The sequence below is a fragment of the Ascaphus truei genome, chromosome 8, assembly GCF_040206685.1.
Source record: "Ascaphus truei isolate aAscTru1 chromosome 8, aAscTru1.hap1, whole genome shotgun sequence".
NCBI lineage: Eukaryota > Metazoa > Chordata > Amphibia > Anura > Ascaphidae > Ascaphus > Ascaphus truei.
In genome coordinates, this window is record NC_134490.1 from 41,991,954 (window position 1) to 42,007,309 (window position 15,356).

General features: G+C 41.8%; 1 protein-coding gene across 2 annotated transcripts in view; it reads right to left on the reverse strand.

Annotated features, from left to right (window-relative positions):
* Positions 1-15,356, reverse strand: part of LOC142501593 (solute carrier family 12 member 2-like) — a 155,114-nt gene that overhangs the window by 59,631 nt on the left and 80,127 nt on the right. For both annotated transcript variants that reach the window (XM_075611663.1, XM_075611662.1), the window contains 3 exons: positions 9,389-9,540; positions 6,777-6,884; positions 3,746-3,869 (listed from right to left, as the gene is read on the reverse strand). In XM_075611663.1, the coding sequence (XP_075467778.1) occupies positions 3,746-3,869; positions 6,777-6,884; positions 9,389-9,540 (384 nt within the window). The remainder of the gene's footprint in view (positions 1-3,745; positions 3,870-6,776; positions 6,885-9,388; positions 9,541-15,356) is intronic.

Genomic DNA, 15,356 nt, shown 5'->3' on the forward strand with positions numbered 1-15,356 from the left:
CCTCACACCAGGATTTTTTGGGGGAGAAACTCGCCATTTTAGAGCCGCGATTCGCCTCGATAAGCTAATGACGATTACTAGAATTGCACGAGTTTCAGAACCTGCCGATAAGTGGATTTTTTTTTGACGACTGAAAAATTTGGCGATTCATGACTTTATCGCCCACTTATCGAGGCTTACTGAATAGTGGTAGGCATTTTGGCCGATAAGTGCTTGATAAGTGACTTATCTTTCTAGAATAGGCCCCTTTGTCTCCATTTTACCATTCTCGCAACTTTATAGACAAAATAAGTCAACGTTCAATTCCACTTATTTAGGATATTACTTATTTGCTATTAACACAGCCTACATTTTTTATTTGCAATATGAGAATATCTCAACTTCATCAAAATCTGATGAATCCGCTCCTTAATACCTTCAATTCTGGTTGGGAGAGGGGATAGATTCTCCCGAACGGAATGGCAGAACCCAGGAAGAGCTCAATGGAGCATTCATAGGAACGATGCAGAGGAAGCATATCCGCGTTCTTCTTGTCACAAACATCCAAGAACCAAGTATGAAGTAGGCAGCAGACTGTCCTGAGAAGAAATCTTGTGTATTCCCACGCACTCTGGTGTAGGAACTTTAGGTAGACAGGAGAGCTGGCAGTGCTCCGAGGGAAAGGTGAGTACCTTGGTCTTCCAATCAATTAGTAGATTATGGATCAAGAGCCATTGAATTCCCAGAATCACCGGAAACAGGGGTGAAGGAATAAGACTAAAATAAATCTTGTGCTGCTCATTGGGATCTATGATTAAGATTAAATTGTGCGTTTCATGGTGACAGATCCTGAGCTCAAGGGAGAAACATCCACGACTTCCATCTTTTCTAGGGACTCCATGGTTAAAAAAAGGAACTGAATGGCACTTTGCAAATTCAATGTCCATGAAATGTCCTGCGCCCCAAGGTTAACAGTACTGTGGTTGAAAAACGCTGTGTTCTCTCCTCGATAATAATAGGTACAAGGCGGTGTGGATGTATTGGAGGATTATGTTTACCTTGAGAGGCAGAGAAATCAGTCTTGGAAAGGGCATGCAGTTGATTTCTCCATGAACCCAGGAAAGAGGATATCTACGGCAGGAGCTAATCCCAGAGGCTGGAACAGCAGACAGGAAGTGAAGGCGTAGTCAGGGTCACAGATAGGGGTCCAGGGCAGGCAGCAAAGAAGCGTAGTCGGGTCACAGGCAGAGGTTGAAGGCATGGTAGCGAGGTCGGAGGCAAGGTAGCAAGGTTGGAGGCAGGCAGCGAATAGGCGTAAACGGGGTGACAGGCAAAGGTTGGCAGTGAGGAAGCAAAAAGGGAACATGGGGCAAGGACTGGGCGATGGGAACAGGACTAGGACAAGGGTGCAGCAACAGTAGAGACCAATCATGTGCAGGAGGAACCAGTATAAACAGGCATTTGGCTGCAGGAACAGGAAGATTATAAAGGCTACAAGAGAGGATCAGATTACAGAGTGAGAGGAACCAGAGCAGGATCTCAGCAAGGACAGGATTCAGCAGCACACCCGGTGGAGGTGCATAGGTACTGCAGACCAGGACATCAGGAAGAACCTGACAGTGTAAAAGTCAGTAGATACCAAGTGACTTTCATACAGCTTTTAAAGAACTTGGCCAGACAATATTGGATAACAAAATCATATCCATTGATGCAGAACTTCCATCACTTGTGTTTTTAATACATTTAATAATCTGGTATGATTTATTAATTCAAGTTAATATGGTGAATAAATGATTATAGAGTTCTGCTATGCATATAGATATGGCAACCTCACATTTGAAGGAACGTCTGTCTTTTTTAAAGATTACAGGAATTTAGGATTTATGTATTCACTTATTACTGCAAAAGAGCGTGTAAGTGAATTAAAATATTGAACCAGAAATGTAGAAACTGCAAACAGGACAAAAGAAAAGGAAGTATGATTATAAAGGGTCTGATGAGCCAATAGCAGATGCAAAATAAATCTTTCATATAAATTACTTTTAAAAAATAATTGACAATGCTTTAATGTAATTAAAATAAATGTAACCCCTCCTTTTTAGCTCTCAGAAGTATGACTATTGCTGAGGTGGGGGCCTGAGTCCCTATAGATAACTTAATGGGCCACTCGTGTCCTACGGTCAGACGGCAAGAGAAAATGCAATCACAGTATATGGATGGTACAATGGGTTTACTTAACGTTAATAACTTTGACAACCTGTGCAGGGTGAAGTGAGGCTGCCGCGGGTCCCCCGTGAAGGGCTATTAGTGGTACCTAACAACACCAGCCCCAATGGTACAGTATGTGCAAGATGCAGAATCTACTGGCATGATGAACAGCATAACAATAATGCAGATAGTATAATCCAGATTACTCATGGCTCTCCACGTTCCTCCGTCCGAACGGAGGTTCCTGCAAGGCGTGCTCCCAAGCTTTGAGTATGTAGCAGGGGGAAGGATCCAAACAGGAAAAAGCCGGTGCACAGCAAAAAAAAGGTAATGCTGGACGTGGTGACTAGGAACGATGTTTATTGATTAAAACCCAAAAACATGTGGTGCTTGTAAGTTCTCTAACATGTTTCTCACGGTGTAGGTTCTTTCTCAAAGAGGCTCTTTGACAAAGCACCTTCGCCGTGTATATTAAACATGATTTAAGGTTAACAATGAGCCAAGAATGATTTTTTCCCTCATCAATTTTATCGATTAAAAATGACATTGCAAAAATGATGATGTCATTTTAGAATTTTCTGCAAGAAAATTGTACTGAAATGTAATTTGTTATGGTTAAATTGTTGCGGACAATAAAATAAATAAATTTAGTAAGTTTGCATTTTTACAATGCTGACAAAACGTGCTATTAAAAAGTGTTTCAATCGTAAAAAGGCCCGCACACACACTGCTCCGGCCCCGCTATTCTCCAAGTCGGTCATGATAGAGTGTATAGAAGGCAGCACTCACATAACAATCCAGTAACTTGCCTGGGTGCACAAATAGAGAATTGATAATAACAATAAAGTTGAAATAGACACTCATAGGTACTAGGACCTTTCTCAATGTGAGTGCGTGTGTGTGCATTTATATGCACAGGCACGCATACAAACACATATTTGCATATACATACACACAGGGCTGCCAATAAGGGGGGTAGGGAGGGGGGGGGGACAGTTGGCTCCTTGGTAGGCCCGTCTCACCCTCCAGTTCCTAGGCAGGTGCACCTTTTCTTCCAGCTGGGCCTACAGCAGGGCCCCTCCTCGGGCTGCAGGTAGGCCCACATGGTCAGTTCCTCCATTTTCCCTGGGTCCATACCTCATCTCTCTCTCTACCCCCTCCCCTTCATAGACCCATGCTTATTCCCCCTACCTGCTCCTCACCGGCTCCAGGACCTTACCGAACCCCCCTCCAGGCCCATACCTACTTGCCCCGAAGGCCCATATCCAACCCACAGGTCCATACTTGGGGTTGATGGTTTTTTACACAGATTGAAGGGTGATAGTGATGCAGAATTTGATAGATTTCATTAGAATCGGTGTGCCCTGTACCGCCCTCCTTATACCACAAAATCACAAGCTTAGGCATATGGAGCACAAACCAGAGAAAAACCCTTGATACATTCATAACATGTTTTCTTATGCACAATGAGTCTATGTCCTAAAGTGCTTACTGTCTAATTCTAGTCCTAGGCACAGGGACATCCCTCTGATAGGGAAGGGGTTAAAATAAAACCTACCAATCAGGGTGAAGCAGAGAGCGATGCAGAAGGTCAGGATGTAACCACGGAGGGGCTCATTGTTCTTCCCATAGCCCACAGCGAAGAACTGCAATCCAGTGTAAATATTATCCTTGCACAGGGCCTGCAAAACACACATTCAAACACAGTTTTCTTTCCAGATTTCTGGGTGGTTTTAGACTCAAGCCCAGATTTACTAAAAGCTTCTGAGCCTTAGTGCAAATTTAAAGGTGCTATCTCTACCGAGGACCAAAACGTACTAATGGGATTGACCCTTTAAACATTAAACTTACCCTTAGGCGTTTCACTGTCATTAGGTTACGTTGGTCCCACATGGGACTTACCCTTTAAACCACAAAACATGTAACTGTCATTAGGTAACTTTGCTTCTACATGGGGCGGACCTTTAAATCCTCTAGATTGTAAGCGTGCAGGAGCAGGGCCCTCATTACCCTCTGTATTTGTTTGCACTTGTCTGAATGTCATACTGTACAAGTAAGGACAGTTTATGTAATTGATGTCACTCTGTACGCCCCACTGTACGGCGCTGCGGAATATGTTGGCGCTTTATAAATAAAGAAAATACAAACCAGCGCCCACAGTGAATGATAATGTCCAATAAGTCCATAGAGGGAAAGTCCAGTGGGTCCAAAAGAATGTGGAAATTCCAATCAATGGGTCCGTGACATGTGGACAAATAAAAAGGAAAATATGACAGTGCATACTGTTAATCATAGACTACATAAAACAAAAAAGGGGACAAACAACATAAAACTATATGTAACACAGAAGCTGAAAAATAAACTATTTATTAAAACAAAGGAGCCTACTGCAGCGGATCATCAAGGGGTTAAAACCCCAAACCCTACTTACAGCAGGGCCGGATACAATGAGCGTGTTAGACCAAACAGTGACGGTTGCCAGTGTCACGGTAGCTTATGACAAGATATAATAAACACCAAATATCTGGGTTGAACTGAACGAGGCTTAGATATAATAAAATATAATTTATTCCTTGAAAAAGGTGAACACAGCAATATAGTACAATTAACAGACAAGAGGGTAGCACTTACTTAGGGTTGGGGGATGGAGAAGTATCAGCTAGCAATTCTCCAGCAATCCGGTGACATTCCAGGTGGAATCAGAAGCACAACTAAAAACTGTAGGGTGGACACAGTTTAGATACCTGTGTAACCCTATTCTTAACATTGAATACAGATTATTGGTGAACTATTATCTGTATCCAATCCCTAACGTGGAGACACAGATTAACCCATGCCCCCCAGTTAATTAGCCCTTGTGTACTGGGACTCTATGGGTAGCCCCATAATTAAATCAGGGGCGACGACCAGTTTACCAAATGAAGTATCTGCATTGTTTGTAGGTGTAGACATAACACTTACAAATCACTCCAGTTTGATGATTCTCCACCCTCAGGTAACAATTAGAGTGGCAGAGTCTGTTGATTAGTACTGGTCTGTTGATTAGTACTTAGTGTAAACAATCCGGCAGTTAACTTTTGATCACAGTGCTTAGGCTCAATCAGCCGGCTGCCCTTCATGACCTATTAGCATAGCAGATGGTCTGCATTTTCAGAGCAGATCCAAAATACCATACATATATACTTTAATATCTACACATATTAATAAGTTCCATTCTGGTGGGCTCAGTGGGTCGAAATTTGCCAGTTCTTAATGCCTACAGTGACTCCACACATTGGCCAAATATCAACTCTCTGCGACCTCCAGAACTGGAGATACAGAAATGCACTTTAAAACATTAAAATACAGGATTATAATGAAACATGGGAACAGGGAAACATACATTTTTCATGACATGACAAGGTGTAAACCACATTCCTGGACCGCAGTCCAGTTAACCCCTTGCCTCCCTGGTGATGTCAGGGGGTGGCCATATGGGGTGCAACCCCTTTAATATCGGCCAACCCCCCTCTCCCTCTACAGCCAGGTGCAGAGCAAGTCCTCCGTGGACACTCTGGTGTGTGGAACGGTGCCTCAAAACTCCCTCCGATATCCAGGGGATTCCCAGAATGGATGCAGGGATATGGAGCTATACAGCTACACAGCCGAGTGAAGGGGACCTCTCACCGCCGTGACGTCACTTCCTGTGGGGGTGGTCGGGAACGCAACACGGAACCAGCTTTCTCCAAAGGCGCTGTGACTTCTGACCCTACGCGTTTCGTGATTACGATCCCGAGGAAGTGACGTAATCACGAAACGTGTAGGGTCAGAGGTCACGGCGCCTTTGGAGAAAGCTGGTTCCGTGTTGCGTTCCCGACCAACCCCACAGGAAGTGACGTCATCGCGCTACAGGTCCCCTTCACTCAGCTGTGTAGCTCCATATCCCTGCATCCATTCTGGGAATCCCCTGGATATCGGAGGGAGTTTTGAGGCACCTCTCCACACACCAGAGTGTCCACTGAGGACTTGCTCTGCACCTGGCAACCGTCCCTGTTTGGTCTCACACGCTCATAGTATCCGGCCCTGCTGTAAGTAGGGTTTTGGGTTTTAACCCCTTGATGATCCGCTGCAGCAGGCTCCTTTGTTTTAATAAATAGTTTCTTTTTCAGCTTCTGTGTTACATGTAGTTTTATGTTGTTTGTCCCCTTTTTTGTTTTATGTAGTCTATGATTAACAGTATACACTATGATATTTTTTTTTATTTGTCCACATGTCACGGACCCATTGATTGGAATTTCCACATTCTTTTGGACCCACTGGACTTTCCCCCTTTGGACTTATTGGACATTATCATTCACTGTGGGCGCTGGTTTGTATTTGTATTTTCTGTGTTCCATCTGGTGTTGTTCACACCAGTTTTCCTGGCTGCCCTGTCACATTTTTACTCTCTGCATATTGCTGCATATTGGTTATAGCTTTGATAGGGATTAGCGCTTTCAAGCACATTCTTTTTGTGTTGCTTTACAAATAAAGGCTAATAATAATAGACTTCTTCAGATAGCACCGCTTTAGAAATCTGGGCCTCAGAGGGTGGTATTGTCGCATCTCACCTGGAAGACTTTGGGGGCGCTAACCAACGAGGCCAAAGCGGAGGAGAGAGTGGCAGAAAAGATGCCGGCTGTGATGAGGGGTGTAAACCCTGAAAACATGGCCATCACCTTGGAAAAAAAGGATACATTTGGCAGTGGTTATGATGGATAAAGGTTCATATTTACTAAGCAGGTGATACTTCAGAAGACTGCTTTCAGGGCTGGAAGATAATTTACAGCCCCTTCAAGTGAATGAGCTTTAAGGTGTCTTCTGGCACTGTAAGGTATCTTCGGGCAAAACACTGCTTACTAAATGTGGCCCAAAAATAAACTCTGCACACCAAAAATACAAATAGGGGTCAAAATACAGCAATACAAATACAGGGTGCTGAGGCATATGCACCCAGCCACATAGACAAAATAAATAATACAGGAGTAATTGCCAAGTATACAGAAGCACAAAGTCAGTGCAAAAAACTCATGTTTCATTTTGTAGCAAAGTCAACGTTTCGGTCTCCTCAGTGACCTTCGTCAGAAATGGGTCCTTGCTATTGTTAACTGTCCTGATGATGGTCACTGCCAAGAGTGAAACTATGCTACAAAATGAAATGTGAGTTTGTTGCACGAAATTTGTTCTTTGGCATGTTTTGGTAATTACCTATATAAGAAATATGGCCCCACATCCTATCCTTATTAATACAATTTGTATGTACTGGTAATGTGGCAAAATATTTAATAGTGATAGTGAAAAGTGTATAATGTGCTACAGGATTTGTGAAATGTCCTGTGGGTCAACACACTGAGCATTGACAGATCAAGGTTATTTACTCCGATTTTTCCCATCTGTCAGAGAATATCAGCAGTAGTTTTCGGGAGCAAGAAGTAGAGTTGGGAGGACTAATAGGGAGCTACAGGAGGAGTTGGAAGGAAATATAGGGCGCAGTGGAAGGAGTTAGGGGGGAGTTACAGAGAAAGGTGATATGGAGCAATAGGAGGAATTAGGGAGCAGCTACAGTATATATAGAAATAGGAGGAGTTAGGTAGTTAGGAGGAGTTAAAGGCAGTGGTTATATAGAGCAATAGGAAGAGTGATAGGGAGTGGTCATATGGAATAATAGTAGGCTTTATAGGAAGCGGTTAAATGAAGCAATAGGAGGAGTTATACGGAGCAATAAGAGGAGTTATAGGAATCAGATATTTGGAGCAACAAGAGGAGTTATAGGGAGCATGTATATGAAGCAATAGGAAGAGTTAGGGAGGAAGTATAGGGAGCGGCTGGAAGGGGCAATAGAATAATTTATTTATTAAATATATTTTTTTTTACATTGGACACATTTAAAGTGTTGTTCCATTGTTCCATTTGATTATTTAAATATGTTAAATATCTTTGAAATTTTTGTCCCAAAAACTCAACAGCAAAAAAGAATCAAATAAAATATTACAGATTACTCCACAAAACTGATTTTATTAGGATCTATTTACTATCTTCTACCAAGCCGAGGAAACAATAAAGCAGGGATTCCAAAATTATAGTGGTCAGGGGCAGAGTTACTAAGCAGTTGTTACAAAATCACAATGGTGGCCATCTTTAAGACTCCCTGTAACAAAAAAAAAGTACTTTTCAATTATGTAATCAGATCAATAAAAAGCAAAGAGAATGAAATTAGTGCACAAAACAATTCGAGGTTTATGTATCAAGGCAATTTTGGACCAAAACTGGAGCATTTTCACCCTGCACCTATTTACCAAAGCATTTTACTGCAGTTTTCCCCGTGTGCCCCAGTTTGCACCTTGGGGAGTTGTCAGTAGGTGTTGAGGAGCAGTTACATGGTACACATTATAAGATGTTACTGTATCACAGTCTGTGTCTCTGCAGTCTGCACCATTATTTCAGCTTTATTTGCTCCCCCAAATCCTCTTTACCTGAAGTGGCGTAAGTCTACCATACGCCACAAAAACTGAGTTAGAAAGCATGTGTTAGAAATCCATTTATTATATTAAAAAGTATGAATGAGAACTTATATAAAGACAATTGCATGAGAATAAAGTTTTAAGGTTTTGAATTCATATGGAACAAAGAAAGTTGAATTCTAGTGAGGCTTTAAATATATACCAGATGCTGGGGGTTTGGATTAAGTATAGAATTTCAAGGCCTTGCAGGAAATCAGGCTCTGCAGTAGTTCGAAATATCTTTGTCCTTAGACACGAGGCAGGAAGGGTTAGTGATCTATAACTACCAGTTACTTTCAGCAAGTCTCTCTCTTTCCTGTTGGACCCTCTTCTAGCACCCTCACTACAAGTACCATCTAAGCAGCATGTGAGTGAATAAGGCATTCTTTGTTCTATGAATACGATCAGAAGCACATGTATCATAATTCACTAAACTATAATTTGTAAGTAACATTATAAGAATAAATTGACTTTGTCTGTTGGAAAACCATCTGCTGAAGTTTTGGAATCTTTCTGAATAAGAAATAATAATAAGTGAAATATTATTATTATTTAACAGCGTGTAAACACACTTTTCTCTACGTTGATACATAGACCCTCATATGATTCAGTGGAACTTCACCATTAACCTCGCTACTAGTGGCAGTGAAGATTACTGCCGTTTCCAAATGACACCCACCTACCTGGAAGTTGTTTATTAGTCCGTATTCACAGCGGGTTTCTGCACAGGCTGTGAAATTGTAGCCGAGGGTGCAGGCGGCAGACAGGCAGTGACCGTTCCTGAGGGACAGGGCACTTGTCAGGTTTCCTGTGGCGTCCCTGACAATGCATGCAGCTTATTTCGGACACAGAAGAGAGGGGGAAGCAGAGAAAGAATCATTTTAAATCAGAGCTGTGAAACTGACCATTCAGTAGGTGTAAATCTCACACCGTCTACTGTTTTGCGTGGAACATTCCAAGATGAAGCACTTTAATTGTCACAGGCTGTTGCCAGAGATTCACTGAACCCATCCCATTGCTCAGCTGCCAAAATGGGTTTTAAACTTTTCCATTCATACGTAATTCATGGGAGATCATTTTATAATTTATTGTCATTCTCATGCATATATTTTTTTTTAATGTGTACCCGAAGTTAATAGGGTTAGCTGAGTCTAATTATTATGGGAGAATAGGATACTGCATCCTACACATGGGGTTCCAGTAATGAAAGGCTCAGCTTTACCTTCCTCGCTTCCAGGAATCACATGGGCAAGAAATCCTCTTATCACATAAGAGGTTAATTACTTCTAACCCCATTACCTTACATATGAAAGCAACAAAGGATCCATTAACTCTTCTTAGGACTAAAGAAGAACACTTGGTTTAATATGAACAATCCCTCCTAGCTGACCAATTTTTGTCTTTAGAAAGAATTGAACACCATCTTCCTTCAACAAAAGTAACAATGCTCAAAGCAAATATTTGTTAGACCCAAAAAAGATAAGAGATAGGAGGCTTTGCCTGAGCAGATTCCAATTCAGCACACCAACGGGGTGTCATACAGCGGCTCATTGCCATGGCAACGCAACGTCATGTTACGACACATTGGAGACATCCGTGGCGTTATTTGTCACTGCGATTCAGAAGGAGAATGCGTACGGTAGCAAGGAGGCGGCCACAACAGTTAAGTGCCGGGGGCGGCGGATTTTCAAATCCGCCACTGTGTGCAGCGTTGGGTAAAAAATATATACCAAATGTATTAAATATGTAATTGATGGTAGAACAAACAAGATACATGAAGGGGTTAAAATTATATGTCAGCTCTTCAAGTCTCAGGGATTGAAAGGGTGAATATTATCTGCTAGCTTTATCTTTCTTCTACCGGCTGTTCCAGTACTGAGAGAATTAACTCACTATGCTAATTGTAATCTTTATTTACTTCTGTTGTTCTCAGTTTGTTTTTATACAATAGCACAAGAGCAGTAATGTGTCCCAGACAATACAGCTGCATGTTCTTGAGAAACATTCCCTGTATTTCTCTTTGAAATGTAGAAGTAGAAACTGCTGGTCAAACACAAGCAAGATGTAATGTTTTACTAATGCTTTGTCCAAAGACACAGATACATAACCTCTCCAGAAACTTGTTATTTCTCATTGTTAAACATGATATGTTATGTATTAACATACCCTTAGTTTTTTTGTATAAATGTTGGGGCACAACTGAATAAAACTTTGACGTGTGGAAGCAGCAGACCTGTTGTCTGACTCCTCTCTTCCCGAGCTCGTATTTGTCTGTGTTTCAGAGAGTGCTAAACCAGTGCTGTCCAAATCACTAGGTTGAGTGAAGTGATTCCTACCAAAGTAAAAAAGTAACCCTTTCAGATGGTGGAAGCGGTGGGATCTCCACTGGGTCGGTGAGTATACTCTAATTTATTGTTTCTTGCCTGCCCTCTGGGGATCCCTATTGGTAGGATATCAGGGTATAAAGTCCCTGGCATTAAAGGGTATAAAGTCCCTGGCATTAAAGGGTATAAAATCCCTGGCATTAAAGGGTATAAAGTCCCTGATATTATTGGGGTATAAAGTCCCTGATACCAATTACGGGTATAAAGTCTCTAATTGTTGTTGTTTATCAGACTGGTTTACGCTCTCCCGGACACAGCAGACTTATTATAGAGTATAAGTGTTTCTATTATAGAGTAAAAGTGTTTCTATTATAGAGTATAAGTGTTGTATTATAGAGTATAAGTGTTGTATTATAGAGTATAAGTGTTATATTATAGAATATAAGTGTTATATTATAGAGTATAAGTATTGTATTGTAGAGCACAAGTGTTAAGGTTACAGTGAAAAGTTTTTTTCTTCTTTTAGATCTTCTGTATAAGTTTCCTTTGTAGTGCAATCATTTCATTTTTATATAAACTAATTATGGGTACTAACACTAATAAAAATCTGGGCGGTAAACCAGAGTTTATTAAGTATAAAACTAACAAAAAGACTAATAAAAATAAAAATGTAGGACAGGTCATCTTTTTTAGACGGAAACCAGGTCAAAGCCCCAAAGAATTTGTTGAACCGATTGTCGGAGATTATTATGTTGATCCGTTTGTGGACAATTTGTCTGGGTGGACTGAATCAATGGGTTCCACTAGTCCGTTTCCAAGAGACGGTGCCTTTGATGATTTTCATATGTTGATGCTCAGAGGCACTTGTCTAGGGGATCCTGACTGGTTGTGGTTTGGTCCCAACCCAAAGTGGAATATGAAATATATGCGGGAATCTGCCAATGCATGGGTTAAAATTGCCCCCTATGGGTGTGAAATGTCACCCGATAAAATTGTGTCCTCCGCACCTCCACCGCCTTATATATCTTCCCTGTACACTAGTTTATCTCAGGAACCCTTTTCGGATGAGGATGATTTATTAGCAATAACACCCTTTGTTGACCCCAGTCCGACTGTGAGTCGCAGTGAGACCCCTCCACCCCCTTCGGGTTCGGGTACGCAACAAATATTCTCCACTGCTGTTAGTGAGGGTACCCGAACTAAAATACAAGCTGCTCAGCAACTGGCTGCTTCTAAAACTGGTCTCACTGAGTTAGTCAGCCCTCAAAAGAGCAGTGATAAGTCGTGGACCATGAGTATTCCTAGAGGTCTCTTACAAACCATAGCCGATTATGTGGCACCTTCAGCCCAGGTTGACACTGTTGTTACAATGCCATTTATTACTGTGGGTGACCAGTTGATTACTAAACCCCCTGATATTATGACTCAATGTATGGACAAAGACTCATGGTGTACCAAAAACAAAGGGCGACCTGAATTGTATAATACAGGAATATGTAATACACCTTGTTGACAAGTTGAATGGCATCTATGGTGATGTATCTATGTCTCTTCCTTGTCCCACAGGTACACCAACACACCCTTTCAAACCAGGTGACACGGTCCTGGTCAAGCAACTGTTCCAAAACAAGACGCTCCCTTCGGCAAACCAACCACCATCATCGCCGTCACCCGGACTGCAATCTTGACAGAAGACAGCCCAACATGGATACACGCAAGCCGTGTGAAGACCGCACCAATTGGTTCCCGTGGTCCACCCATCCTGGACCCATTGGCAAGCTCCTAATATTTACCATGTGGTTATCTATTATAATAGCTATAATCTGGGGACTAATTCCGGGACTAACTGCCTGTTATATGCAACACACAGAGACATACACATATATAAATGTATATGTCACCCACCATAGTAGGGAGAGATGCCAACCTTTGCGGTTCTCTCAGACCACCCATATATTCATCTCTAATCGTCACATGAGATACCTAGTAAGAGATAGGTTTCTGCAAGCCCATGATCTTTTGGAAGTTTCTTCCCCCAGGAGTTTTTCCTCTCCTGAGTGGTGAGCAGAATAATAAATGGGTTTGGTCAAATGGTTGTTCTTTTAGAACAAAAGGAGGGCATTGAAGGGGTTAAAATTATATGTCAGCTCTACAAGTCTCAGGGATTGAAAGGGTGAATATTATCTGCTAGCTTTATCTTTCTTCCACCGGCTGTTCCAGTACTGAGAGAATTAACTCACTATGCTAATTGTAATCTTTATTTACTTCTGTTGTTCTCAGTTTGTTTTTATACAATAGCACAAGAGCAGTAATGTGTCCCAGACAATACAGCTGCATGTTCTTGAGAAACATTCCCTGTATTTCTCTTTGAAATGTAGAAGTAGAAACTGCTGGTCAAACACAAGCAAGATGTAATGTTTTACTAATGCTTTGTCCAAAGACACAGATACATAACCTCTCCAGAAACTTGTTATTTCTCATTGCTAAACATGATATGTTATGTATTAACATACCCTTAGTTTTTTGTATAAATGTTGGGGCACAACTGAATAAACTTTGAAGTGTGGAAGCAGCAGACCTGTTGTCGGACTCCTCTCTTCCCGAGCTCGTATTTGTCTGTGTTTCGGAGAGTGCTAAACCAGTGCTGTCCAAATCACTAGGTTGAGTGAAGTGATTCCTACCAAAGTCAAAAAGTAACCCTTTCAATAAACTATAATAAAAACACTAAAAAACACGCAAGTGGACCGTCCCCAAAGAAATCTTCACAACAGTAATATAAATTAAATACTGTAAAGCACCCTAACAAATGTCATAATAAGAGGGTGTCAAGTGACAAAAGAGTACCTCAGATGATACTAAAGGTACTAAAACCTCACAGTGATCCCTAGAGTCCAGGAGGCGTTAATGAATGATCTCTTCTGAAAAATGGAATATCTGCACATCCAGCTGGATAAAGGTAAGAAGGATGTAAAAAGCAGATATATATATATCATATAAAAATATTACTTGTTAGCACATTCACATGTCTTAGAAGGGTCTGCAACCCTGGTTTTCACCATTATCTCCTAGCATACAGTGCTACCACTGCAGCAAGGGATTCTGGGAAATGACATGCAAATGAGCACACAGTGCCACCTTTTGTCTCAAGACCACATTGCATGGTTAAACCCTTAAGCCAGTGCATGCTGCTTTAAACACAGCTTTTAAACATAGCCTGGGATGAGATGCAATGCCAATAAACCCACTCACTGTGATGTCCAGTCAGTGCCAGCACTGTTATAAATAAGTCCCGCACACTGCATGAATCTTACGTGGACCCGTGAGTAACACAGGTAAGTCCCTGCAGTTCCCAGAGATGAAGGGAAAAAACTGCAGCAAACCGGAGAATCAGTGAAGATCCTTTAGACATCCGTAGTGTGCTGCATGCAGCAAACAGAAGTGAATGCTGGGACATTCATGGTACACTGCTTGGACAAAATAGAATCCATACGCCGGGTCCGCGGCATACAACACAGCTCCACCAGGGCACAGTTGACGGCACAGCTGACTGTTGAGGCGGGGAAACGGTCAGAAGAAACACACAACGCCGCGTTTCGCCAAACCCAGGCTTCGCCAGGATCTACACTGATTCTCCGGTTTGCTGCAGTTTTTTCCCTTACCTGTGTAACTCACGGGTCCTATATATTATCTGAGGTACTCTTTTGTCACTTGACACCCTATTATTATGACATTTGTTAGGGTACTTTACACTATTTCATTTATATTACTGTTGTGACGATTTCTTTGGGGACGCTCCACTTACGTGTTTTTTAGTGTTTTTATTATAGTTTGTCTTGTTTGTTCTACCATCAATTGCATATTTAATAAATTTGATACATCTTTTTTACCCCCCCCACGCCCACTTGAATGCCCGTTATTGAGTTCCTGTGAATCTTGTCTTATGGGATTTGCCTCTTTTTTTTTGTTATAATTGTTTATTTACTCTAAGGCTGCGCTTATAGTGCCGGCGACATTGACGTGGCTTCAAAACAATTGTATTGATGCTGTCGCATGCGCTTATAGGGGACGCGACGGCGTTACCAAAATCCTTGCAGTCACTAGAATTTGATCCTCTATCCTGACTCGCTGCTGCTGGGTAATGCAGCCAATCTGGAGGTATCAGGAGCCTGAGGGTTGGGCCAAGAAGAGGAGGAAACAGCATGGAGTGGAGAGAGGTGTGTGTGGGTGTCAAGCGCATTGCACCTTTCACCATTATGTACAGTATGTTTGGAGAAGTCACTTGGCAACCCTAGCAGTAACCGGTAAGAGTGATTTACCTGGGGGAAGG